Source organism: Arachis ipaensis, chromosome B6, assembly GCF_059453495.1.
Source record: "Arachis ipaensis isolate K30076 ecotype BB chromosome B6, ASM5945349v1, whole genome shotgun sequence".
NCBI classification, from domain to species: domain Eukaryota; kingdom Viridiplantae; phylum Streptophyta; class Magnoliopsida; order Fabales; family Fabaceae; genus Arachis; species Arachis ipaensis.
Window position 1 is genome coordinate 15,703,212 of NC_142441.1, and position 25,794 is coordinate 15,729,005.

At 35.1% G+C, this 25,794-nt stretch overlaps 3 protein-coding genes and 1 pseudogene across 3 annotated transcripts; 1 reads left to right on the top strand and 3 right to left on the bottom strand.

Moving 5' to 3' along the window:
• Window positions 1-4,355: 4,355 nt before the first annotated feature.
• LOC148554710 (uncharacterized) lies at window positions 4,356-5,132 on the bottom strand. Its single transcript, XM_088490447.1, has 3 exons — window positions 4,872-5,132; window positions 4,727-4,781; window positions 4,356-4,582 (listed from the first exon to the last, which is right to left on the bottom strand). The coding sequence occupies exons 1-3, from the start codon at window positions 5,130-5,132 to the stop codon at window positions 4,356-4,358; spliced, it is 543 nt and encodes a 180-aa protein (XP_088346573.1).
• Window positions 5,133-9,988: 4,856 nt separating this feature from the next.
• Window positions 9,989-13,036, bottom strand: LOC107645846 (proteasome subunit beta type-4). Its single transcript, XM_016349973.3, has 6 exons — window positions 12,830-13,036; window positions 12,589-12,665; window positions 12,120-12,249; window positions 11,739-11,898; window positions 11,464-11,649; window positions 9,989-10,372 (listed from the first exon to the last, which is right to left on the bottom strand). The coding sequence occupies exons 1-6, from the start codon at window positions 12,862-12,864 to the stop codon at window positions 10,259-10,261; spliced, it is 702 nt and encodes a 233-aa protein (XP_016205459.1). The 5' UTR covers window positions 12,865-13,036; the 3' UTR covers window positions 9,989-10,258.
• A 1,061-nt stretch (window positions 13,037-14,097) lies between these two features.
• LOC107645845 (uncharacterized) lies at window positions 14,098-15,291 on the top strand. Its single transcript, XM_016349970.3, has 5 exons — window positions 14,098-14,202; window positions 14,528-14,660; window positions 14,890-14,950; window positions 15,064-15,139; window positions 15,220-15,291. Exons 1-5 carry the CDS (start codon window positions 14,098-14,100, stop codon window positions 15,289-15,291), a joined length of 447 nt encoding a protein of 148 aa, XP_016205456.1.
• Window positions 15,292-19,276: 3,985 nt separating this feature from the next.
• LOC107645844 (psilocybin synthase-like) lies at window positions 19,277-25,348 on the bottom strand (annotated as a pseudogene).
• Window positions 25,349-25,794: the final 446 nt, after the last annotated feature.

Consider the following 25,794-nt stretch of genomic DNA (forward strand, 5'->3'; position numbering starts at 1 on the left):
AATGTATTACATTCCTTCGATTATAATATCCAAAAAAATTAGCCGCCAATGGATAGTGGGTCTCTTTGAAAAGTTTTAAAAATTATTTTTTTGAACTTTTAACTTATGAAAAATAGTAGTATTAATGTTTGTGGCAATTTTTAAAATTAAATTATAGCTTTCTAAGAAACTATTTAAACGCTTATAGAGAAGTTAAAAAAATTGACTTCTCTCATAATAAATTTTTTTTTATCATATTTTTTTTAAAATAAACACTTTTAAGATAAAAAACTAAATACAAAATAACTTATTTATAAGCTACTTTTAATATAAACATTTATTGTTTAAACTATTTTTTCAAAAGAAACTTAATTAAACTGTTTATCCAAATTGGACCAGAGTTTTGATGTCCAAATTTAAGTTCAATATTGCCCTTTGTGAAAACAGAAGCTGAAAAAGGATTGTGAAGTTTGAATGATAGAGAAGAATGGAAGGAGAAGTAGAGAGAGAAGGTTATGAAATCTGTTTGGTAGAGAGAGAAAGTGATTTGGGTAAAATGGCAAGCTAACAGAATCAATTAGCAAACCTTGCTTTATATACTAACTTACATGACAAATATCTTAGACTAATTGAATACAGTAACTAGTAACTAACTATTAATCACAAATGTTAACTAAGCTAAGTATGTTAATCTGCTATAACTAATACATTCAGGTAATATGCCCACTCAAGCTGGCAGTGCTTGATTGATGAAAATCAAGCATGCCAAGTTTGGACACACAGGAATCAAAAGGAGCAGGGGATAGAAGTTTGATAAATAGGCGCTACTTGATCTGTAATGATGATTGGTAGGAGATGAAGCAGGCCACTAAGAGCTTGTCTCGAACAACGTGACAGTCAATTTCGATATGTTTGGTACGTTCGTAAAATACAGGATTAGCTGCAATATGCCTGGCTGACTAACTATCACAGTACAGAGAAATTGGGAGTTTGTGATCAATGCGGAGGTCCTTCAACAAGTAGATGAGCCATTGAACCTCACAAGTGGCCACAGCTAGTGACCTATATTCGCCCTCAGAAGATGATCTGGAAACAGTAGATTGCTTCTTACTCTTCCATGAAATAAGTGAAGAGCCTAAGAGGAAACAAAAACCAGTAATGGAGTGTCGTTTGTCGGGGCATTGTGCCCAATCCAAGTCAGCGAAGCCAGAAATGTGAAGCTCAGAATTTGCTGCAAAGGATAGCCCCGAGGCCGGAGCTGTTTTGATATAACGAAGGACACAATATGCTGCTTGGAGGTAAATATTAGATGGTTCGCTGAGAAATTCACTAAGTTTACCCACTGCAAAACTGATATCTGGATGTGTGTTAGTGAGATACACTAATCTACTAACCAATCTGCGGTATTGTGAGACATCAGATAGTGGCGTTCCTGAGCCCTTAGAAAGCTTGAAACTATACTCCATTGGCGTGCTCACTGGTCTTGTGCCCAATAGGCCACACTCATCCAAGAGATCTAAAGCATACTTCCTTTGATAAAGAGCAATTCCTTTGGTAGTTCTTGCAACTTCAAAGCCAAGAAAATATTTCAAATTTCCTAAGTCCTTAATCTTGAATTGGTGATCAAGGATGGTCTTGATGGATTGAATCTCAGCAAGATCATTTTCAGCAAGGACGAGATCATCAACATAAGCAAGGATCACAATGAAGCAGGTCTCAGATTTGGGTTTTGTGAACAAAGAATAATCATTCTTCAACTGTTGGTAGCCGTGAGCACGGAGAACACAACAAAGCTTAAAGTTTCACTGCCTACTAGCTTGCTTGAGTCCATAGAGGGACTTGTCAAGTTTGCAAACCAAATCAGGAGAGGAGAGCAAAAATCCTGGAGGAGGCTTCATATACACTACTTCCTTCAACTCACCATGAAGGAATGTGATGTTTACGTTCAATTGGTGGCAGTGCCAACCCTTGATTGCAGTGAGAGCAAGTAGCAATCGCACAGTAGTGATCTTAACAACTGGACTGAATGTGCCCATGTAGTTTAAACCATATCATTGTGTATACCCTTTGCACTAGGCGTGCTTTGAGCCTTTCCACTGATCCATCGGGATTAAACTTGACTTTGAACACCCAACGGCAGCCAATAGTTTTCTTCCTTGGTGGTAAAGGGGTGAGAGTCCATATTTTAGTTTACTCAAGTGCCAAAAGTTCAGCATTAATGGCATCTTTCCAACAGTCTTCTTAGACGTCTTCTTCATAGATTTTTGGCTCATTGTGCGTGGAAACAGCAAGAGAAAAATTTAATTAGTTAGTAGACAGAGAAGAGTAAGACACTGAATTTGAAATTGGATAATTGCATTTTGAAATTGGCATAGCTTGTTGAGCAGTGATATTATTTGCACAATGAAAATTATTTAGATATGACGGTGCTCGCCTAGTCCTACTAGACTTCCTAAGAGGTGCAGGGTGAGGTGATGCATGAGTGTCTATGTGAGTATGTACATGAGACAAGGATAAGGCTTATGCATTAAGAATTGAGCTTGCAGTGTTATGAGGAATAGAATCAGTGACGGAAGTCGGTTGATGCTGATGCAAAGTTGGAGTTGAATGCATATGTTGGTAAATTGAAAGATTATCATGATATGCAAAAGGGTCTGTCCATGGGACATGTGATGTGGTTGTGATAGCAGCAGGGTTGACATTTGAAGAGGCAGTGTTGATTTTAAATGGAAACTCAAACTCATAAAATATGACATTTCTAGAAAGAAAAGTTTGCCTTGTTTTTAGATCATAAAGAAAAAAAATCCTTTGATCCCTTCTTTATATACTAGAAAATAATATTTTTGGGCTGATTCATCTAACTTCTTCCTATTTTGAGTTAAAGTGGATGCAAAGGCAAGACAACAAAAAACTTTGATGTAGTTTAGATCAGGTAATTTGCCATGTAATTTTTGAAAGGGGGATAGAGTTTGTAAAATGGGATTAAGGACTCTATTGATGAGATGCACAGCGTGTGCCACTACTAAATCTCAAAAATTTTTAGAATATTTGATTGAAAAAGTAGAGTCCTAGCCACCATAAGAATGTGTTGGTACTTCCTCTCAGCTATCCCATTTTGCTGAGGGGTTTCCACATATGACTTTTCCTGTAAACTTTTTTTAGAGGCAAAGAAATTATGCAAGTTGAATTCCGAGCCATTATCCGATCTGACACACTTGATAGTTTTTGAAAATTGGGTTTCAACCATTTTAATGAAATTGGGCAGAATTAATGAAACCTCAGATTTATTTTTCATGAACTTAATCCAAGTAAAACGACTATTGTCATCAACGATAGTAAGAAAGTACTTAAAACTAGAGGTAGATACAATTGATAGAGAGTCTCAAATATCAACATGTATTAAATCGAAAGACGAGTCAGCTACTGAACTACTAATAGGAAAAGAAATTCTCTTCTGTTTTACAAAATGACAAGGTTCACAAGCTGCAATATTATTTTTACATTTAATGAAAGAAAAATCTTTTTGAGTGATCCTAGTCTATGCCACAGTTGTGACTGTTGTGTAGATGAGACAGTGTTCTCAGATGTGTGATGTAGTATTTGTGAGAAATGTTGTGTAATGTAGTGAGCTACAATGTGATCATTTGAGTGATCCAATACATATAAACCAGTGCTGCTTTTAGCTGTACCAATCATCTTCAATAGATGGTAGTCCCAAATCTGGCACCATGTATATGAAAACAAAAATAGACAATTCAATGCCTTTGTAACTTGTGAAACTGACACCAAATTGAATTTAAAAGCAGGAATATAGAGAACATTCTCTAAGTAAAAATTTGTATTAAAAATCATTGTACCAGCAATGGTAGTAATGGCAATAGAGCCATCAAGCATATGCACAGTAATAGGTTCAATATTTTTTAAAGATTAAAAAATATTTAGAGAAAAACAAACGTGATCAGTAGCACCTGTGTCCACTACCCAAGTATCTAATCTAAGAAATTTTTTATTGACAGATAAAGATGCAGCTAAAAGGGTACCTTTGGTGATCTGTAAGTCTTTTGGCTCAGTTGATGTAATGATTTGGTTGATAGTGTGATTAGATTGGGTTGACTGTTGTAGGATGGACGTTAAAGTAATCCATTGATCATTGGTCAAGCTATAACTTGGATTCTCACCATTTTTAACAGCAGTCGAAGGTAATGCACTGATTTCATCATTCTCATCAGTGAAAGTGTTATTAATGCTTCCACATTTCTACAAATGCGGGGGAAGGCCATGCTTCTTGTTGCATGTATCAACAATGTGTCCTGTTCTGCCACAAAAAGAGTAATGCTTTGTGCTATGAGACCTGCCTGGACTTCTTCCTCTACTATTCACACCCCTCTATCTCTGCCTCTGCCTCTGGTGGAATTGTGACCAGAATTAGCAGCGTATAGGATTCGTGAATCTGGAGTGTCAACTGAAAGGTTGAGTTGGCGTTCTTGTTGGGTTAGCATTGCAAACACAGTATCCATGTCAGGAAGGGATTTTAAGAGCATAATTTGGGTTTTGGTAGTTGCAAATTGATCATTGAGGCCACGCAAAAATCTTGCAATGTAGTCTTCAGTGCAGTACAGTCGCATTGATTTTAAACCACAGATACACTTGCTAGTACAGGTAATACACGTAGGAATCGGCCTGAAGTTATCAATTTCTTCCTAAATCCCTTGCATCTTGGTAAAATAGGAAGTGATTAAAAGATCACCTTGTTTTGCACTATATAGCTCCTCATACAACTCTGAGACATGGTTTAGATCTCCCTGGTAATAGTGTTTCTTTAAATCATTCCACATATCTGAAGCCACATTTCTTCAGATGACACTCTGAAGAATATCGTATGAGAGAGATACATGTAGCCAAGAGAGGACATAGGTATTGCAACGGCCCCAAGTTGCATACATTGGATCGGTAACCTCCAGTCGAGGGAGAGAGCCATCAATGAAGGAAATTTTGTTTTCGGACTCGAGTACCAACGAAATCGAGCGGGACCAATTGGTGTAATTTTGAGAATTGAGGCGAAGAAAAATTAAGGGATTACTAGGACTTTCAGCTGGGTGCAAGAAGTATGGACTGTTCTGATCGAGAGGAGGATGCACTGTTCCTGAATTCATGCGGTTCTGGAGTTGAGTGAGTTGAAAAAGAAGCTGCGAGAGGGTGTTGATCGGAACACTGTTACCAAAATCCTAGAGATCAAATTCGATGAATAGGTCTCATCAGTCTCTATTGTGTGAGTCCAGGAAAGATGTTGGATCTGGAGGTAGGCGAAGAAGATTAGAACATGGAAGATACCCAGGGTCATTTTCGGCGATGATAACATGTAAAAACGGAAGCTGAAAAAGGGTTTGAAGTTTGAATGATAGAGAAGAATGGAAGGGGAAATCCACCATTTCCGATCAACGGGATCAAGAGTGGGCGCTCTAAATCTACAATTTCTCAAATTAATGAATACCTTCTTCATCTCTTACACACGAAATAGATACTTCTCAAGCTCCTCCAACTATAGCAAATCAAAATTTTGATCTGAATGTTTTGGCACAATTAGTTGCTCAAATCAATTCCATTCAAGCTGCTACACCAAAGCCCCCGATAAATCCCACCACAGATCCTACAAGTCTGTTCTTTCTTCACCCTGGCAAGAATTCAGGTACTCCAATTGTCCCTATTACTTTGGATCGCATGAACTATGGATCTTGGTTAAGATTGATGAAGATGACTCTGCAGTTGAAGAATAAATTTGCTTTCGTTGATAATTCTCTTCCAAAGCCGGCATGCATGGGAGCATTGCAATACACTTGTAGTCTCTTGGTTCCACCTCTCTCTTAGCCCAGACATAGACAACAACGTTATTTGGAACGGTGTCGCTCACAGTCATAGCATTTGGGAAGAACTCAAAAAGCACTTCTATCAAGGAGACATGTTCCGCATGCTGAGCTCGAAGAAGAGCTCTTCTCATCCAGACAAGTTGATCTTGAACTTACATCCTATTTCACAAAGTTGCAAGGAATTTGAGAGGAACTAGAAATCTTTTGACTCATCCCTTCATGTGTTTGCCGCACCAATTGTCCATGTGCATCCAATACTTGAGGATACAGAGATGACACATTTGTAGTTCGATTTCTTCGTGGCTTAAACGAGCAATTTTTAGCTGTTTGATCAAGTATCATGCTAATGCAGCCGTTGCCATCGATTGACACCACTTTTCATTGCTTATGCAACAAGAAAGGCAATTTCTTGGGACTAATTTGGTGGACTCCAAATAGTTGGTGAATGCAGTTCACAACTTCTTTGAAAATAATTCTTTTCGAAGCAGGAACTGTGGCAGAGATGGCCGCAGTGGCAAGGGCCAAAGTTATGGAGGACGAGGACAAAGCAAACAATGTTCTTTTTGTGGCAAAGAAGGCATCTAGTTGATCAATATAATGCTACAAAAAACATGTCTTTTCTCCGCATTTTAAAGCCAGAACACCTCTTACCATCAATATCACAGCTGATGTACATGATGATGAGCATGATGATATTGTTAAGCTCTATTAGGAAGATGGTGGTAGTTCATCAACCTTCTTTATTCAACATCAAAAGCAAGCCCTGATAGTTCTCTTGCAACAAAATACCTCCCCAACTTCCCATATTGTGAATCAAGTCTCGCATGTCACAGAAGTCCAATTTTCTTCTTAAGATAATTCTATGATATGCACTCTCAATTGATCATATTACAATGGTTCCTAGGTCATTGGCACAGTCCATATCACCCATTACATTGCTACATTCCACACATACAAAGCCATATGCCCAATAAGAGTTAAATTACCTAATAAATGTATGGTCATTACTTCAATATATGGCACAATAAAATTTTTTAAATATTTATGCCTCAGATGTTTTTTACCTACTTTTTTTACGTTAAACCTGATTTCAATGTCAAAACTTATAGCTTGCATTGCCTCTCAATTTCTTTTGTAACAAATTTGACTGTGAAATACAGTACATTGAATAAATATTCAATTTTATATATATATAGCGACTCAATTGAAAATTTGATAAAATAATAGTTAGGGTAAATCACCTATATAAATTATGGTGTAGAAAAATTTATGTGAATCCACCACACAAATAATTGTTACAGGTTCAACCAAGAGGACATTTATATGTAATTCGAATTAGTCTAATTCGAATTATACATTCACAGTAATTCGAATCACATTGATTCGAATTACACATGCACACAAGTACTAATTCGAATCAACCTTATTCGAGTTACACACTAATTCGAACCAGGGTGATTCGAATTATACACACAAACTCACATACTAGTTCGAATTGGACTGATTCGAACTAGTACCCGGCATATTGACTCATAGTAATTCGAAGCATGCTAATTCGAATTATGGAACATTTGCCAAAAAATTTAGAAAAAATATTAGTGAAATATTTGTCAAAAATATTAGAAAAAATACTATATAATATAAAAAAATATACTACAAAAAATAAAAAAATTATAAATATTAGTTGAACGTGAATTCTATAGCATAAATCTAATTCATGCAATTATTTTAATACACCAACAATATATCTATATGGAGCCAATGCTAAATCGAATTCAATTAATTCGATAATACGAGTGTATGAAAAAAAATGCATTTTATAAAGTTTAAAAATTTTTATTATGTGATAGGTTAGTAACGAGTACATTACAAATTTTTATAGTACTCATCGTAACAATGTTTAATTTAATAATTGTTATTAAAATTTTAGTTGTACTCGTTACAAAATAAATAATTATAATATATAAATATAAAATAAATTGACCGATTTAAAAATAGGACAATCTAATAATATTGAAAACCATTTAATTTAAAAACATAATTTAAAAAATAAATCCTTTACATACTTGCATAATTATGAATTTATAATATGATAAATACTTCCCAAAAATTTATTCTAATGCTTGACTTCTAAATACCGAATTATTTATTTAAATAGTTTAATTTTTATCTAACCTAATATAATAAAGTATGTTTAAACCTTATTATTATTATTATTATTATTATTATTATTATTATTATTATTATTATTATTATTATTATTCTCTCATTGTAAATAATTTTATAAAATATGAAAATTTATTAGAAAATTTTATGAGTACTAAAAATTTATAAGTCAATCTATGTAAATCGATTTAAGATACTTTTTATAATATTCATGGCATCTTTTAAAGAAGTTTTATAAAAAAAAAATTATTATGATTATTTATTTTGTAACGAGTACAACTAAAATTTTAATAACAATTATTAAATTAAACATGGTTATGATGAGTACTATAGAAGGTTTGTAATGTACTCGTTACTAACCTATCACATAATAAAAATTGTTAAACTTTATAAAATGCAATTTTTTTTCATAGACTCGTATTATCGAACTAATTGAATTCGATTTAGCATTGGCTCCATATAGATATAATTGTTGGTGTATTAAAATAATTGTATGGATTAGATTTATGCTATAGAATTTAGGTTCAACTAATATTTATAATTTTTTTTATATTTTTTGTAGTATATTTTTTTATATTATATAGTATTTTTTTTCTAATACTTTTGACAAATATTCTATAATTCGAATTAGTATGCTTCGAATTACTATGAGTCAGAGTCAATATAGTATGTGAGTTTGTGTGTAATTCGAATCACCCTGATTCGCGAATCAGTGCTTGTGTGTAATTCGAATTAGACTAATTCGACCTCTTGGTTGAACCCTGTAACAATTATTTGTTTGATAGATTCATGTAAATTTTTCTACACCATGGTTTATATGGGTGATTTACCCTAATAGTTAAGAATAATCAAATTATTTATAAAAAAAACACAAGCACTGCTTCGCGAAAAATCGTTACACAAGGAGACCATCATAATCCCCACGGGATGCAAACTGAACCTACCCGCCTGCACATCACCTGCAACGATGTAGGATTGCAGGTTGTGTTCCCTCCTAAGGCGTGTGTCTACAGCTCCATCCACTACGCTTCTGCATGTGTAGTAGTCATAAGAGCTTCTACACCAGAGTAAGAGCTTCTACACCAGACCAGAGTCGCCGCCTTTAGATTATTATCTTATTTAGCATTACTCTTTTCAAACTAGCCTTATGACTAGGGGTGGCAAACAGGCCTAAACCCGCCGGGTCGGCTCGCGTAACCCGTTAAAAAAGACTGGCTGGGCTGGGAAATTAGGACCGCCAAATAGCAAAAGCCCGCCTAACCCGCATCGCTTAAACCGCGGGTTTTGGCGGGCTTCCCCGCCAGGCTTAGTATTTTTTTATCAAGGGGTATTTTTACATTTTTTTTTACCAAAATCCAACTTCCCCCACCCCAACTTACAAGAGAATGAAGATGAAAATTGAGTATTTTGGATTATGTTTATTTTGTTTTAGAGACTATTTATAATTATGTTTTGAATTATGTTTATTTTACTTTGGGAACAATATTTATAATTATATTTTGGATGAAAACTTGGTTTATAATTATGTTTATTAGATATTTATAATTACAAAGACTTTAATATTTGTGAATATAAAAATTATAATAGTTAAAAGTAAAAAAAAAAAAATATTTGGCGGGCTTAGCCCGTCGGCCCGCCAGCCCGCCATTAGGCGGGGCGGGCTGGGATTTTGGGACCGCCTCACTAGGCGGGGCGGGACAGGCCAGTCCACCAAAGGGCGGGCTTCTGGCGGGACGGGGCGGGCTTCCCCGCTTGCCACCCCTATTTATGATTATGAAGAGTATTGAGATAGAAACAGGACTTATGCTTCTTTTTTACTGCTTGGTTCCGTTATGACATTACGATGTCGATTCTATAGATGAAGCACCCATAAATTTTCCAGCGACACATACACCCCCATTGACTAAATGCGATCAATATTGGAAGACTTTCCTTTTCGTTTTTTCATGAAAAAGAGAAAAATGAAGATAGTACACATCTAAAATAAAACTGAGATCTTAACAGAAGGAATGTTCAAGCGTTAAAATCCACATGTTCGTGGGTTTAGGCTTAAGCATTTAGCATTTGAATGAAGGAAAAGGGGATGAATAATGCCAAAAAGAAAACAGAACTGATAAATTGTATAGAAACAGAGGTAAATCCAAATGATCATGAAAATATAAACACAAAATGAAGTATCATTTAAATTCAGAAGGCTGATTCATCCCATCCATTTAAATTCTGTTTCTTTCCGTTTCACATAGAGCCTACTACCATGAACCTTCAGCTCCTACTGTTGGATTCTTGAAAGCAGAGAATTCCCAGTATGTCTTCAATGAGAATGGTGGGAAAACAGTTGCACCTTCTTCAGTAATTTTAGATATCTGAAAATTGAACATTACATATATACTTAAATATGTATACAATTCAATCAAACTTAAAATTTTATCAAGAATAAAAATGCAACAATAGACGTCTTTCACTCTTTTGTCACGAAGTAAAGATGGTTATACCAGTGCTATTGTATTGTGTCCTCTCATAACATGTCCTGTGGAGTGTGGACAACGTATTTCCTTGTAGTTGGAACTTAAGAGCCCCACAAGGATTAGTAGATGCGGGGCAAATGGGGGAATGAATTTCCGACCCAAACCATATGAACTCATTGTTCACAAGAACTGAAGTATGTGGCGCTTGAGTTCTTGATGGTCTAATCTATAATTATTCTGGTTTGATTTGAACATTCTTTTGGGCCACATCACTAAGAGTGGATAAAGTTCTGCACTTGGATAAGCATTTTTTTTTTAAAGAACTCAAGGAAAGGGGAGCCACAGAGGCAAACCATGGAATCAAACACTGATGCACACAGGTTACATTACACCTTTTGGGTGTGACCCTTCCCTAACCCTGTTTTAGCGAGGGATGCTTGTGCACCTGGTTGCCATATTTTCCTTTTTGTTTTTGGGGAAAATGATAAAATAACTATTCAGGCAATACTCAGAAGCAAAGTCAGAACATAAGTAGATGAACATCCCTACACATTACTTTTTTTCATTTTTTCTTTAACATTTAAATTATTATTGGTTATCAAAATCCTAATAATTTTAATTAAGAGTGCTTCAAGCTGAGCCATATACTTCTCAATGTAATGTGACTTGTAAAACTTCTATCTGAAAAATTTTATGTGGCTTTCCACAAAATGATGGGATTGTAGATAAAACTAAGTGCTACACAAAAATCAGCATTCAAATCAAAACGATTTCCTTTCATCCTTTGAGATTCCCAAAATACAGATTGAAATTAGTATTGTCATATATATAATAACTGGTACCCAGGCATATGAATATGCTAGCACTACGGACTACGCAAATGATAACTGTTAACAGGTATAGATTCAGGACAACATATTGATAGTTCAATTATGTTCTGGTTTTGTTAAACTGAAAAGTCGGGGGTGAAAAAAGCAAGTAGGAAAAACCTGAATCTTGTTGACAGCAGATCTATCACGGTATAACAGCACACGCATGCATTTTTCGAGTAACTGGACACCTTCTTCAAAAGTCAAGTTTTCATGCCACTCATCACGTAGAATTGGCCTAGCAAGATGATTTCCAAGCCCAGTTGCTACATGATTATCTTCAAAATTCACACCAATCATACTAACCTGGATAAGATTCAGAAGTACAAAAACTGAATGAACTTTACAGGTAATAAAATTGTTGAACTAAATGTAGAAGACAAAGGAAGGCACACCATGCCAAGGTACTTCTGCCCCTTCTTCACACCACCAAGTATAAGTGAGTTCCACAATGGATTGAATTTGTTGCGTCTATTATACATGATCCGAGTTAAATAGTTGTGCACCTCCTTAGGCCCTAGAGAATTCCCATCATCCCACATGTTGTCATAAAGGCTGCATCCATCAAAACTCAATCAGAGTTACTTGGAAAATTTCAACTTGTAACATTGAAAAGGTGAAAAATATGCTTCTTTACTCTGTCCAAAACATATGAATAACCAAGCATATGTAAAGCTAAATCATTTAACCAAGCAGACCCTTCTATTCTTCACTAATTTGAAATTCCAGTGCATACTCGGTAACAATTTTTGCTTTGGGGGGGAAAAAATGCTCACATAAGTTCATCAAGGTAGCGTAGAATCTCCTGAAAGTCACTTATTTCCCCACTGGCACCGAGAAGTGAATGTTTTCCAATAGGCTTCAAACGTTCAATGCTCTTGTACCGCAGAGTAGATCCATATGAGCCTATCATTGACATAAGTCCAAAGGGAGACCAATCAATACTTTGCAGACAATCAGAAGAAAAATACTATATTGAAAAGCAAATCTGTCCAGAATTTATTGTCAAAGCAGTTTCTGATTTCCTTAAGATTGTAAGTATTGAGGGCATTTTGGAATGGAGATAAAGGCCAATTGAATACTATAGTGAAAATTCAAGGGATCAAGACTAAAATGTAGCACTAGAAAAGGCAAACAAGAAAGTATTCAGAATTAAAAAGAAGGCACAGCTAGTTTCAAATAAAGTATTCAAATAATTATTGCAATTACGAAGCTAAAGTACTTAATTAAGGAAAAGCATGAGACCTCCGGTATCAGCAGCCATAAGAATCCCATCTTTGTATTTGAGGGCGACTACGGAGGAACCAGTTACATACGGATACCTGGCCAGAAAACAAAATTAGGGTTTAAAGTTAGATTTGTAAGAAAAAACGAACCATAAATGTCAGTTAGTATATCGAATGTGTGGAAACCCTAAAATGTGGACGCGGAAACAGTCACAGATACGCAATGGAGAAGGGAAGAGGGAGAGAAAGCGAGTGCATACAAAGTTCTCTGGGTTTCAGCTGAAGGATCACCCATCGTCGAGGGAATGAATTTGGATCTCGTAAATCGCAGAGTGAAATTAGGCGAGGAAATTGAGAGGATACCGAGGAGCAAAGTGCAGGAGAATCAGATTTTGGCAGAGCAAAGAGCAAAGAAGTATCTGGAAGAGGGTGTTGGTGATATAATAGAAGTTATGGAAAGGGTCACACCATAGTAACTAAAATCTCGATCTAATTCTTAAAATATTTTGATATTACAATTTTAAATGAGTATCAATTTTATGAAATTTATACTAAAATTAAATTTTATGATTTAAATCTTATTAGGATTTTATATTTTATATTTTTTATTTTTTCGATTTTACGTAAAATTTGGATTTTTTTTAATCAGAAAGCAAAAGAATATAAGGAGAATGAATTTGCATATGAGAGGCCCAAGTAAAAGAAATGGCCAAATTAGGAGCTTTTTTCGGTGGAGAAAGAATAATTTGGATCTTGAAAGACCAGGTTATAAATTCAAATAATAAAAAATGCATGGGTTAGTTCACAAATAAAGTAGAATAACGGTTGAGAGAAATTTGAAAAAATTTTAGAATTTCTTATTACAAAAAAGCACCAACGGCGCGTCATGGTGGAGGAGATCTGCAGGGTGTCATCGCTGCGTCATCTTTTCCGACAAGTTCTGCCGCTTGTTCTGCTTTTGCTCCGGCGGATGTGAAGCACTCGGAGTACAATTTGGGCATGGACTCAGTGTCGCTGGCTGAGGAGATCTGAGAGAAGAGCAAAACAGAGAGATTCAGATAGGAGAGAGAGCTCGCCTCGCCGTCGTCTTGCCGTCGCCACCGCAGTTCATCGCCTCTCCAGATCTGGTCAAAACGCCCAAGCCTCTGAGGATGTTCCATTACGACCTCCTTGACGAGACGCAGACCAAGCTCGATTATATCCTCCATCTCTCTCACTGTTGAGAACTTCCTCGAGTGCCGCCTCCATATTCTCGTCTTCAAGTTCGGCATGGCCAAGTTCATCCATCAGTGCATATTAGATCTTTTTACATCTTTTCACATTTTTTCTCAATTTAGGATTTTTAAATTCCTAATTTTCTATCACTCATGTTTCTTTATTTTTTTGTGCTTACTTTAAAGTTTAGAATCTAATTTCTTAAACATTCAAGTAGCTCAAAATTTTAGTTTGATATCTTTGTTGGTTTCTAGGATTTTGATAAATTATTTAATTATGTATCTATCTTGGTTCAAATGATTGTAGATGAAGGATGATTTCAAGAAGTGACACAAATTTTACTGTGAGCAGCTTTTTCACAGGCCACAGAGGAGGTTCATTGAGCTGGAAGCTCTGGAGAAAATCATACAGAAATATTGTCAGTACTAAAAATTTCTGTAGAGGCTCTGTTGGATATAGTATGTAGTCTTGGGAGTTTGTTGTAAAACTTTTTATCCCTTTAATTTCTTATTATCATCTTTGCTGTAGAAAGGTAAAACCACATTTGTCCTATAACTTAAGAACTGTTATCTCTTATTGCAAGATGCTTTGTTTATTACTGGTTGAATCACTTAATATATTATAGTTGTTGCTTTATCAAAGTACATCTCAGGATTAGCTGTTTTCTAACAACTGTTCTTGGATACTGCTCAAGAGTGTAGATATTATGTTGTGTGAGGTCTTATGTAAACATGCCATTGCAGATAAGAGTGTCCAAGGATCTGAAACATCAAATGATTCTGCACAATCTTCCTCTACTATGCTTGCTGTTGAAAAAGATGATAGAGCTAGAAAAACTATCAGTGGTAGTGACAAGGGAATATTCCCAACTGAAGGGTAATATAGTTTTATGTTGTATGGTTTTTCTTTCCATTCATATGTTCTGAAATCTAAATATTTTCTTCAAAAATAAGTTTGTATGATAAGCATAATTAGCATCATTGGTGATGTTCTCCTATATGAAGAATTGCGGCTTTCTGTATATGTAATTTTATACCATGAAATTATTTTTATTTTTTCGTACAACAACCTGAGTTTTTGTTGATTTATTATCATGAGGGTGCAGAAATAATTTATGAGCAGGTTACAGGGTTCTCGGCGCGATATAATGAGATTCAGGAGTCTTGGTATTGCTATCTCTTGCCTTGTTTTGGCATTTAGCCCATGAGTGAGCAACTGTGGCTTGTAAATGAGAAGTTCTAATTAGACATTTGTCGTTAATTTCTTTTTACTATTCAAGGGAAAACACTCAGATTGGTCCAGAATTTCCATCGAAACTTGATTGGCTGAATACAGCTCAACTACAATTTTGCAGGGTACCTTTCTTCAGCTTGTGTTATAATCCAAATAAAAGATTTGCAATAACTCATTGGATTGTGATTCTATCGTTTGACAGGATCTGAAAGGAAAATTTTATATTGTTCCTATTTTGGAAAGGATCTTGATGATTTTGTGGAGGCAGCACTAATGTTTTATGAAAAACATAATTTGTTGGATAATACACCAATTACGTTGAATTTGGAGAAAGATAATGATCCTCGGCTTTCAGCATCTCCATTGAAGTTTCCTGGAAAGCTAGCAATTGATATCCTCAACAACAGGCTTTTTATTTCTGACAGCAACCATAACCATATAGTGGGTGCTCTCTCTCTCTCTCTCTCCCTCCCTCCCTCCCTCCCTCCCTCCCTCCCTCTCTCTTTAAACTTCAAATTAAACCTCAAATTCCAAAATGTATTAAGGTGATTACCGACCTTGATGGGAACTTCATTGTACAAATTGGTAGCAATTGGGAGCAAGGTCTGCAGGATGGTTCATTTGATGATGCCACCTTTAACAAATCGGTGACAGTACTTGAAATTTAATGGAGATATGGAGGAGATAGAGGATTCGATAAGGTTACTAAGTAGCAAGAATATTGTCTTCCTTGATGTTCATAATAAGCTGATGAGTTGGATTAAGGATGTGGAATCAAATATGCCTGCAATTGATGTGCTGGGAGGCGATTCACATAAATAAATTGGTGAAATTTCAGAGCCAGAGGAAGATGGGATTTATTATAAACTCTTTTTCATTTCCTTCAAATTTTTCCAGAAAAAAAATCACATTTCAATATGAAAGATGAAATTGTACAGGAGAATATGTGTTTGATTAAAATATGTAGTGTTTGATCATTAAAGTATGGATAGTAATTCAGGCTGTTTTGGGAGTATGGATTTATATTACATTATTTTAAGCCCATGTTACAAAAAAAATAGTTGGTAAAAAAAATCAATTTTTTTCTAAAAAATCGGTCTTTAAATAGTTGGTCCAACTAAACCATACTAAACCGGTCTGCAAATTCATTAAATTTTGGGTCAAACATAGAATTTCTAATATTTGTTGTACGGATGCAATTCTAGCCACTGAATTAGCATCTTTTTACTTGGTCCATCAAGGGCTGGAAAATACTTTTCCCACCAAAGACAAAGCCGTACATGGAAAATTTCTTTAGTAAAAAAGATACTTTTATTCTGAATAAGGAACAATTTTTGGCAGTGGTTTTAATTATGTCCTTAGTATAATTGCTATGAAATTCTGCCTTTATCAAATTATAGTGCATCGCATCATGTATGTAAAACAAATTATAGGAAATAATTTTTAGTTAATTAATATTAGTTAACTTTACATTTTAAGTTTATAATTTAAAATTTAAAATTTAAAATAAATAAAATAATTTAAAAACAATTACTAATATTGACTAAGAAAATGATACTTCTAGAGATTATTCGCAACAGAGATGTTAACAGGGATCGGCAAAATTCTTACGAGAATGGAAACTAGCTTCGTAAATAAATAGGAATAGGATGGAAATTGACTCAATTGAGATACATGTTTCACGGGATCGGCAAAAGAAAATTTACATAAATGCCTATATATATATATATATATATATATATATATATATATATATATATATATATATAAGTTATGTAAATAATCTTAATTCATTTTATTTTAATTTATATGTTAAAAATTTATGTGCATGTTATTATGTTAAATTTGTATTTGAATTGTATTTAATTTAATACTTTTAGTTGAATTGTATTAGATTTTATTATGATTGTGTTAATTTTTATTAAAAAAAATTTAAAACTTGATATCTATAAATACCTATTTCTCTTGCTAGAGAAAATAAACAAGAATTTATGATGGATATATGGTGAGGAGAGAGAACATTTTACTAAATGGGATCTGAGGGAGGAAAAGAGGTCCATGGAGACCCATTGTCATCCCGAGTTTAAAACACATTTTTTTTTTTCGTATCTAGCGATATAGGTTGAATTGAATCTAATTTTTACATAATACACATGAAAGCGCGTTCCAGAATTTTGATGTTATTCCAATATGCATTTAAAGGAGCTTTTATCCACTAGAATTTACAAGAAGGAAGCAAGCATTGAGCTTGAGCCAAAAACCAGCAAACTGATGGCATTATTGATCCCTAGTGAGCTTACAAGGCAACATAAAAGCATGCTTCAATTTTTCAAGTACATATGGATGAAAAAGACCAAAGGCAATATATGTAACTATTTGAGCAGCAGCAAATGCATCCTAAACCTTCTTTCAAAGCAAGAAGCTTAGCTGTTTCAATGGCTTCTTCGCTTGAAATCTACAGAAACAGATGAAAAAGAGCTATAATATATACTTGTATGGACTAGCACTAAACAAATGTTATTCAAATACTGGTCAAATCTTAGTTGAGTAAACTGCAACAACTATAATACATGTATAATTTATCATAACTCCTAGTTAGTAATACTTCCTCAAATGAAGCAGTGAAATACCGCAGACCACACTGCCTTAAGAGTAAAGACCACCAAAGAATGAGAAAAAGATAACAGAATAAATGGTATGCTTGTTTTAAAATTCAGATCCTTGTAAGTACAATTCTCAAACCAAGTGGATAGTTCTTGTTGGGTTTGGTGCACAAAATAAATACTGTTGAGCTTAGTTTGACTTTGGGCTAATATATGATGACAAACATTAGTTGGGTTAATAGCCCAATATTGTTTAATGTGTGTTTTATTGTGGCAGGCCTATAATTCATCTCACCACCAAACAATGAAGCTGGTCTACTCCTTTGGTATTTCAAGAAAATAAACGAGCCCAAAGCTCCTCTTCATAGCACCGTTCTGCGTATAGGAGGTAATGTATTTGCTAAAAGAAATGTGAGGACAGCTGGACAAAGCAAGGACAAGTGTTGCTCAAATAAAGCAAGAAGGATACAAGGACAACCCACTAACCCAAGGACATCAGCAGAGCACTATTTGGATCATGGTTGAGCAAAACACAAAAAATCACAAGAATTCAGAAGCAGAGGTAGCGGTGAGCTTCTCGGACAGTAGGAGAATTGGAGCAAAATGAAAAAGGAATTCATGTCAAGGAAGAAGACAAATCTAAGGACAACAGAAGTAGAGAACGAGCTCCTCAACCAAGCAAAGTTAGTGGAGCATGATGAAGAAGGACTGCATGCCAGGAGTGACAGCTCCAACGGGCAGCAAGGACAAGCAAATGGAATAGGTAAAAATGAAGGCAAGCTGAAGACATATAAGAAGCTTCATTTTCAATATTTTAAAGGGAAGAAAAAATAGCTAATACTCAGAGCATCATCTCAAACATTGAGCTGGAATCTTTTTCTTCTACTCAAGCTTAATTTCTGATTTTCATTGTTATGGCTGTCTTGTGCCATTTTCTGTTTTGAGAAAAAGGTTAATCATGTGAGTTGTAAAAGCCAAGAGAGAAAAGGCAAGAGTGATGCAAAAGAGCCAATGTATTCTTATGTAATTGGAAGATTAAACTAGGATTAGTTCCCCTTGCCAAGTTGGGTTAGCACTTGGTGAGTTTGAATCTGTTAGGATTCCCCTTCCAAGTTGGGACAGCACTTTGAGAGCTAAGCTTTGGTGAAGAAATCTTAGAGATAGATACTAGTTGAATTAGGTTGTAATTCAATAATATTGGTGTTTGTAATCAGTGGATTATAGTGAATATTCCATCATGGTTTGTGGTGGAGACTGGACGTAGGATTCATTGCACTAAGAATCCGAACTAGGATACATGCTGGCCTCTTTCTCTTCTTCCCTTCCCTTTTTCTGTTCTGCATATGAGACAAAATGAAAAAATCTCCTGCAACTTAAGCTTTCACGAAAACAGAGACTGAAACGTTAAGTTTTAAACTAACTTGATTCAACCCCCTTCTCAAGTTCAAGCAGAACCATCAATACAGAGATGATTAAACAAAATCCCTAATGATTGTCTCTCTATTTCCTTTTTAGACCCAAATAGCACAATCACTTGTCACTTGTTTCCTTGAACTATAGAAATTAGCATTCATGAACTTTTTTCATCATCCCACAACTTATCATCATATCCAATAAATCTATCCCATATGATAAGCCAGGCAAGCAATAAAACTCCTATCCTGATTTCGTACAAAATTCATGGCGCAAAGCTTCCTCCAGTTTTTGGAATATAGCTGCAAACATCCCTGCAAAGAAAACACCACACGGCTAAATCATTTTATTCACTCAACCCATAGGATGCATTGCAACTTGAGTTTACCAATTGTAATAATTAACAGTTAAAACTGCAGGATTCAATGTAAAAGTCTGTACCACTGCAAATCATGTGAGGAGCGGACTCGCACAAGAAGAAAGATGATAACTCCATTGAAGTCATAGAAAAATAATCACATTGAACGTGTTTATAATTCAGAGGAAGCACACGTTCATAAAATTTATCATTTTAATTGGCCAATGGCTTTTCAGCAACAGAGGGAAATAATGCATAACTCCAAAGTCATCTATAGAGTCGGCTAGAGACTAATGCCACTAAAACAACAAGAAACTTATTTAGAACAATACGAATTGGAAACTAAGATAAGTGAAAAAACCTGATAATGGGCCACTCCTATCCTGCAATGAACCCTTCACTAACAATGTCCCAGGGATTTGCTGAAAAACCTATTAGACAGATCAAATAATGTAAGGTTAATGTCACTTCTTCCAATCAAATCATTTTTAAAGCCAGTGATCAAGCAATCATATCGAAATACAAACACTCGACCTATCGGAAGATAAATTTAGTCTTGATCCATTAGATGTCTCTCCTGTAGGTTGAAAATAGATGGATTTATTGATAACAGGTGAATCATTCAACATTGACTCATATTCATCTTTGGATGCTACAACCTGTTAAAATGTAATCATGCTTAAGAGGCACAGCCATGACAAGAAAACCAAATCAAAATCTGAGACTTAGAGGAAGTAGTCTTATATCCACTGTGAAAGCAGATGTATTCAGTGTACATGACAGGCCATGCATAGAGAAGTAAGATTTTACAGCTTCCAATACATTAATGGCACCATGTTGGCGCAGAAGACCCTGAAAATTTGCTTTATATAATCTAAAATTAGGGGCAATGCAAAATATGTAAGACATGCAACAATATATGGTATAGGCTCAACTGATAAGCATTTAACGACAAAATATAAGTAGAAAATTTATTTATTTTTGTAACTATAAGAATTATACAGTTGCCAAACTGAAAAAGAATATACCATACCTCAAACACGAAGGACATGTTATTCTTCTAAGGCAAAGAAATCGATGGCTTCTATATGGGTGGCAAGAAAGACCAAGCAAGCCCCCATCTGGATGTTCTACCCTGGACAAATTCAGTCGTCTTCTCTATGGTGACCCCAACCTCCCAAAGTTTTGAAACAAGGGACTTGAGACTTGATTTTCTGCCTACCATTGAAGTCCATTGAAGTGAACCACCTACAACCACATCAAAATAAATGAGTATGATTCTATTACAAGTAAATCAACATTGACGGAATGATATTTCTTATGTCAAAAAGTAATACCGAAACTGATGCTTTAGCACAGCACTATCTTCAATAATACAAGCAACGAATGCCTTCTCACCACCAGGACAAACCATTTCCTTGGAAGTGCCACCTCAAGAAGTTTTTGGATTAAGTCCTACTTCCTCCAAGCTTTCAAAGAACTGCGGATTGCACATGCAGAAATCAAATTTTTCATCATCCCTTACTACTCTCCAAGAAGAATGGACGGTCCATCATAGTTCTTATTCTGATAGACATTCCATTCAAGAGGTAATGAAGGCAAAGACAGCCTACCTCTTTGCAAATATTTATCCTGGCTCCACCCTCATGGAACCCTTCAACACACAAAGCCTTTTCCTTGTCTTCAACCTTTTTAATCTCAATCAACTCAGCAATATGTGGATTACTGTTAACATTCCTGGTGGCCCACTTAATAGCAACATCAGTCACATCTTCATATAAACAAACTTGCGTTACAAAAATGCATTTTCATTTCATCAAACACATAATGTGCATAACCAGGTAAAACCAAATATACCCGAAAACCGAGAAAAAGACAAAGCTGCCTGATCCAACAAAGCTCCAACCAAAAAAGGAAGCGCCAAGAAGCGGGTAAATGCAATTGGCGCCAGTGCCAATATCAAAACCCCTGACTTTACCTTGTTGAGAACAAATGGAGTTGGTTGGAATGATGTGATAAGAGAGAAGGTCATTGAGCCAGTGGATGTAGTTGGACCTATTGGGGACAGTAGGGCAGAGGTGGCCATCAGGGATCCACCAGTGGAGGGAGTGGTCATGAAGGAGGAGGACGCGGGTGGCGTTAAAGTCGGTCCAGTCGAGGAAAGAGCGGGCGACGCTGCTGTGTGTGGAATACTTGACGTAGGGACAGAAGGAAGGGTAGAAAGAAGCCAAGTGAACGAAGTCCAGTGGGGTCTCAGCGTACCTGTTGTTTGGGTGAACGGTTGGTCGTTGCTTCTCTCTCTTCCTCTTCTTTCCAATTCCCCCCCCCCCATAATTTTCCAACGTAAAGGACCTGCTGCCCTGAATATTCGAATACAATAAACACTAGAAATTCTTATTCACTGTAAACGGTAAATGAAAGATGGGTTATTATGAAAGACCACTAAAATTTTAAGCGCCACAAATTTATCTTAAAAAATTTAAATTATAATTATGAAAGATGGGTTATTACTTATTACAATAAAATTATTTAAACACTAAAACATTACCTAAAAATTTTAAATTACATGGTTTTTGTTGTGATAAGTATGAGGTGGATGCTCATTTAATATAAACAGCTCAATTTTCCAATATTGTTCAGATTAATTGTGGTGAATATTAATATTAGAATTATCTATTTACACTTTTTTATTTTATATTTATTTTCTTTTTTTATTTTTTTATTTATTTTACAACACGTTATCAGTATGAGATCCTGATCAAAATTTAAGAAGACTCAGGTAACAAATTTTTATTATGTCAAAACTCTCTTATCTTGAATTTAATGCTCTTGATATATCTAAAAATAACTACTTATCATGAATACTAGATGTTGAAATCCATCTTGATTCAATGGATATTGGAGATACCATTAAGGCTAAAAATAATGCATCACAAAAGGATAAAGCCAAAGTCATGATCTTTTCTCACCATTATCTTGACGAATGATTGAAAAATAAATATCTCATACTAAAAGATCCTGCAAATCTGTGGAAGAATCTTAAAGAAATGTATAATTATAAAAAAAGGACATTGATACTTTCTCAAGCCCGATATGAGTGGACACACTTGCGTCTACAAGATTTTAAATCTATAAATGAATATAATTCAGTAATGTTTCAAATTACCTCACAAATGAAATTATTTGGGAAAAAGATAACTGATAATGATATGTTAGAGAAAATTTTATCGACCTTCCATGCCTCAAATGTGCTCTTGCAGCAGTAGTATCGAGAAAAAAATTTTAAAAATATTCTGGGTTAATTTCTTACCTTCTTGTTGCTAAACTTAGCAATGACTTGCTTTTAAGAAATTATGAAGCGCACCCAGCTGGCGCCGCCCCATTTCCTGAAGCAAATGCAACAAATCATAACCCCAAAAGAAGTAAATGGCAAGATTTTGGTAACAAAAAAATTATGGAAGAAAAAAAATATGTTCACAAGAAAGGATCTCACCAGAAGTGGGATAAAGAAAGAAATAATTGACAAAATAAATAAAAAAAGGATAAATATTTTGTGGTGGAAAGGACCATTAGTCACCTATCTATCGTACCCCAGGGCACTTAGTTGATCTTTATCAAGCATCTTTAAAAAATGATGACATAGGAAAGGAGACAAATTTTATTTGAAATGATGTTGTTGAAAATTATACCACTTATTATGAAATATCTGATTTTTTTTAGGATCCTGAAGAAAATATTGGTCATTTGATCAATGATGGAAAAGTTTAATATTTAGGTTCGTTAAGTATTTATGTAAATAAATAATGTAAAAAATTTTTCGTTAAATTTTATTCCCTATGTATTTTAATTTCAAGTATGATGTATATAAATAATGTTTAATAAAACATTATTTATGTTTATGAAATTCTTATTATTTTCAATCCATTCCAAACAATTAAATTATTATTTTATTTTATTTAAACAGTTAATTAAATTTTGGATTCTTACATCCTACCCACCTAATTAAAAATTTTGCCTACAAAATTTGGAGAGTGGTTCTTTCCTTCCCAGTGTATCATATCCTCATAATCCATCCACTAACGGTTAGAGAATCATACTCTTAAAATTTGGGCTTATCCATAATCATCATTAAAGGTTTCCTCAACTTCAGGTCAAATTCCTATTTACATCTTTGATTCTTATTTACGACGCCATATTTTAACCGAATTCAAGCGTATGCTGTACTCATTTATCTCACTCTTAGTTTCCTCTAAGTCTTTTTCAATAACTATTCCGATATCAAATCCTTCTCGCCTCTTTTAAAACCTTACGTAATTTTCAAACAAAATCCTAACTTAAAATTTCTAAAACTCTTCAAATCCTTACCAATTGTCGATATAACCTCCTCTAAACCGAAGTTCACCACCCTTAGCGGGTTCTCTCAATTTAATTGCAATACAAACTTAACTTTTCAACTCAACTTTTCAAGTTCCCCATTCAAAACCAATTGTTACCATTTCCAACCTAAAACCCAAAAATCGACATGATCAAATATCATAATGTTTATCCTTCAAACACAATATTTTTGTACTCACTTATCACCCAAATCCAATTACACACCTAAACTCAATTCCACAACCATTTCGGGATCAATCTAATCTCGCAAGTACAATCAAACTTAATTACCTAGAAATCATCATTTACATTAACCAACTAAACTTTTCGAGTATTCAAGACTAAGATATTTCTAATCAACTCCTACTATCCCTCATTACCATTATCCTATGTCAGCGCTTCAGCAAGCTTCCGTTGCATCACTCTGATTTTCAATCACTAAATACCCAATTATCTTAATAATTCTTAAGTTCATTCTAAGACTCCGATTCACAATTTAGGGCCTTAGAGTATTCTCTATACCTAAATCAAAATCTCATTAAAATTTTCAATTTCCATAAACATATTTCCTAAGACCTCAACACAAATTAGGGTACCTATTCGGGTTTTTCATCCTTAATAAGTACAAAACCATAACTTGACATAATAAACAACTAATGAATTTCGATTATCATAACTAAAATAAAATGTAAATCAATGCCAAACCCAACCAAATTCAAGCCTAGGTCATGCTCACTTGTTTGTCTCCATTTCTAACTGCCTCAACGCTTAATAATTCACCATCTACCCAGTGTTATCCCAAGTCGCCATATACTCTGCTAGCTGTAACGGTAGTACTCTACGCGGCACAATTTAGTTCGGTTCTAAGTTTGGCACTCTCGGTCCTAAATTCTCATCTCTATCATAAGCCACGAATAAACATAGTGATTCCGTATTCCATATGGCAATTAGAGTTTAGTTATCATCTTCGTAATTACCTTAACATTGCTGTTGAAATCGATCTGCATCCGGAGTCCTCCCACGCGGATAGTCCCTAGACATTTGCCCTGGTACACCACATCGGTGACATAGACCTAACCCAAGCTTGCACAATTTATCTAGAGCAGTCTCGTCTTGGTTTTCTAACGTCAAAGCCCACTCCATGGAACAATCTTTTGTGAGCTGACTCTTGCTAATTAACTCAGGCAAATTTCTATCCTCTGTGGGTTCACATAATTGAATATCTCTTTCTTGAGTCTCCTTTTGTATCGGGTACAGGGCCATTCTTCATAATCAGCTGGATCTCCTTGACAAGTCTTTGAGAAGCGGCACACATTATTAAATTTTTGGGTATACTCAGCAACAGACATGCCCTCTTACTTCAGCTGCATTAGCTCTAACTCCTTCGCGGTACGAATCACTTGCAAGAAATATTTTTCGTAAAACTCCGTCTTGAACTTACTCCATAAAATATCAGTTACTTCCACTTGCAAAGTAGAACACACCTCTTTCCACCAATGCTGAGCATCTCCCTTCAACATATAGGTTACTATCTCGACAGACTGTACTTCGGGAACATGTTGGGTTTGTAAAAACTTCTCCATATCGCAAAATCACCCATCAGCCTCCAAAGCATTAACAATTCCCTTAAACTGGGCCGGACCAATCTAAAGGAAGTTAACAAGAGCCATGGATCTATAGTCTCGAACCATGTCGCTTGTACCAATGCCAAGATTTTCATCTCGACGTCCTTGCACCAGTTCATACTTCAGAATTCCTCCCCGAGTACCTCGCTCATGTCCATGAGACGTCATTCGGATCCTGTCCATATCAAACAAGTGATATTAAGGTGATCAGTCTCAATATCTCAAGTTAAGTGCTTCAATTTCCCAAAAGTGTGCTCATGAACTTCATGCTAAACATATCACTTAGATATCCTAAATAGCACAGGCACAGACTCAGAGTATGCATTGAAGCATAAGCAGTCCATCCCTTAGGCTCATGAGGATGAACCGCTCTGATACCGCTAAATGTAACACCCTATCACCCT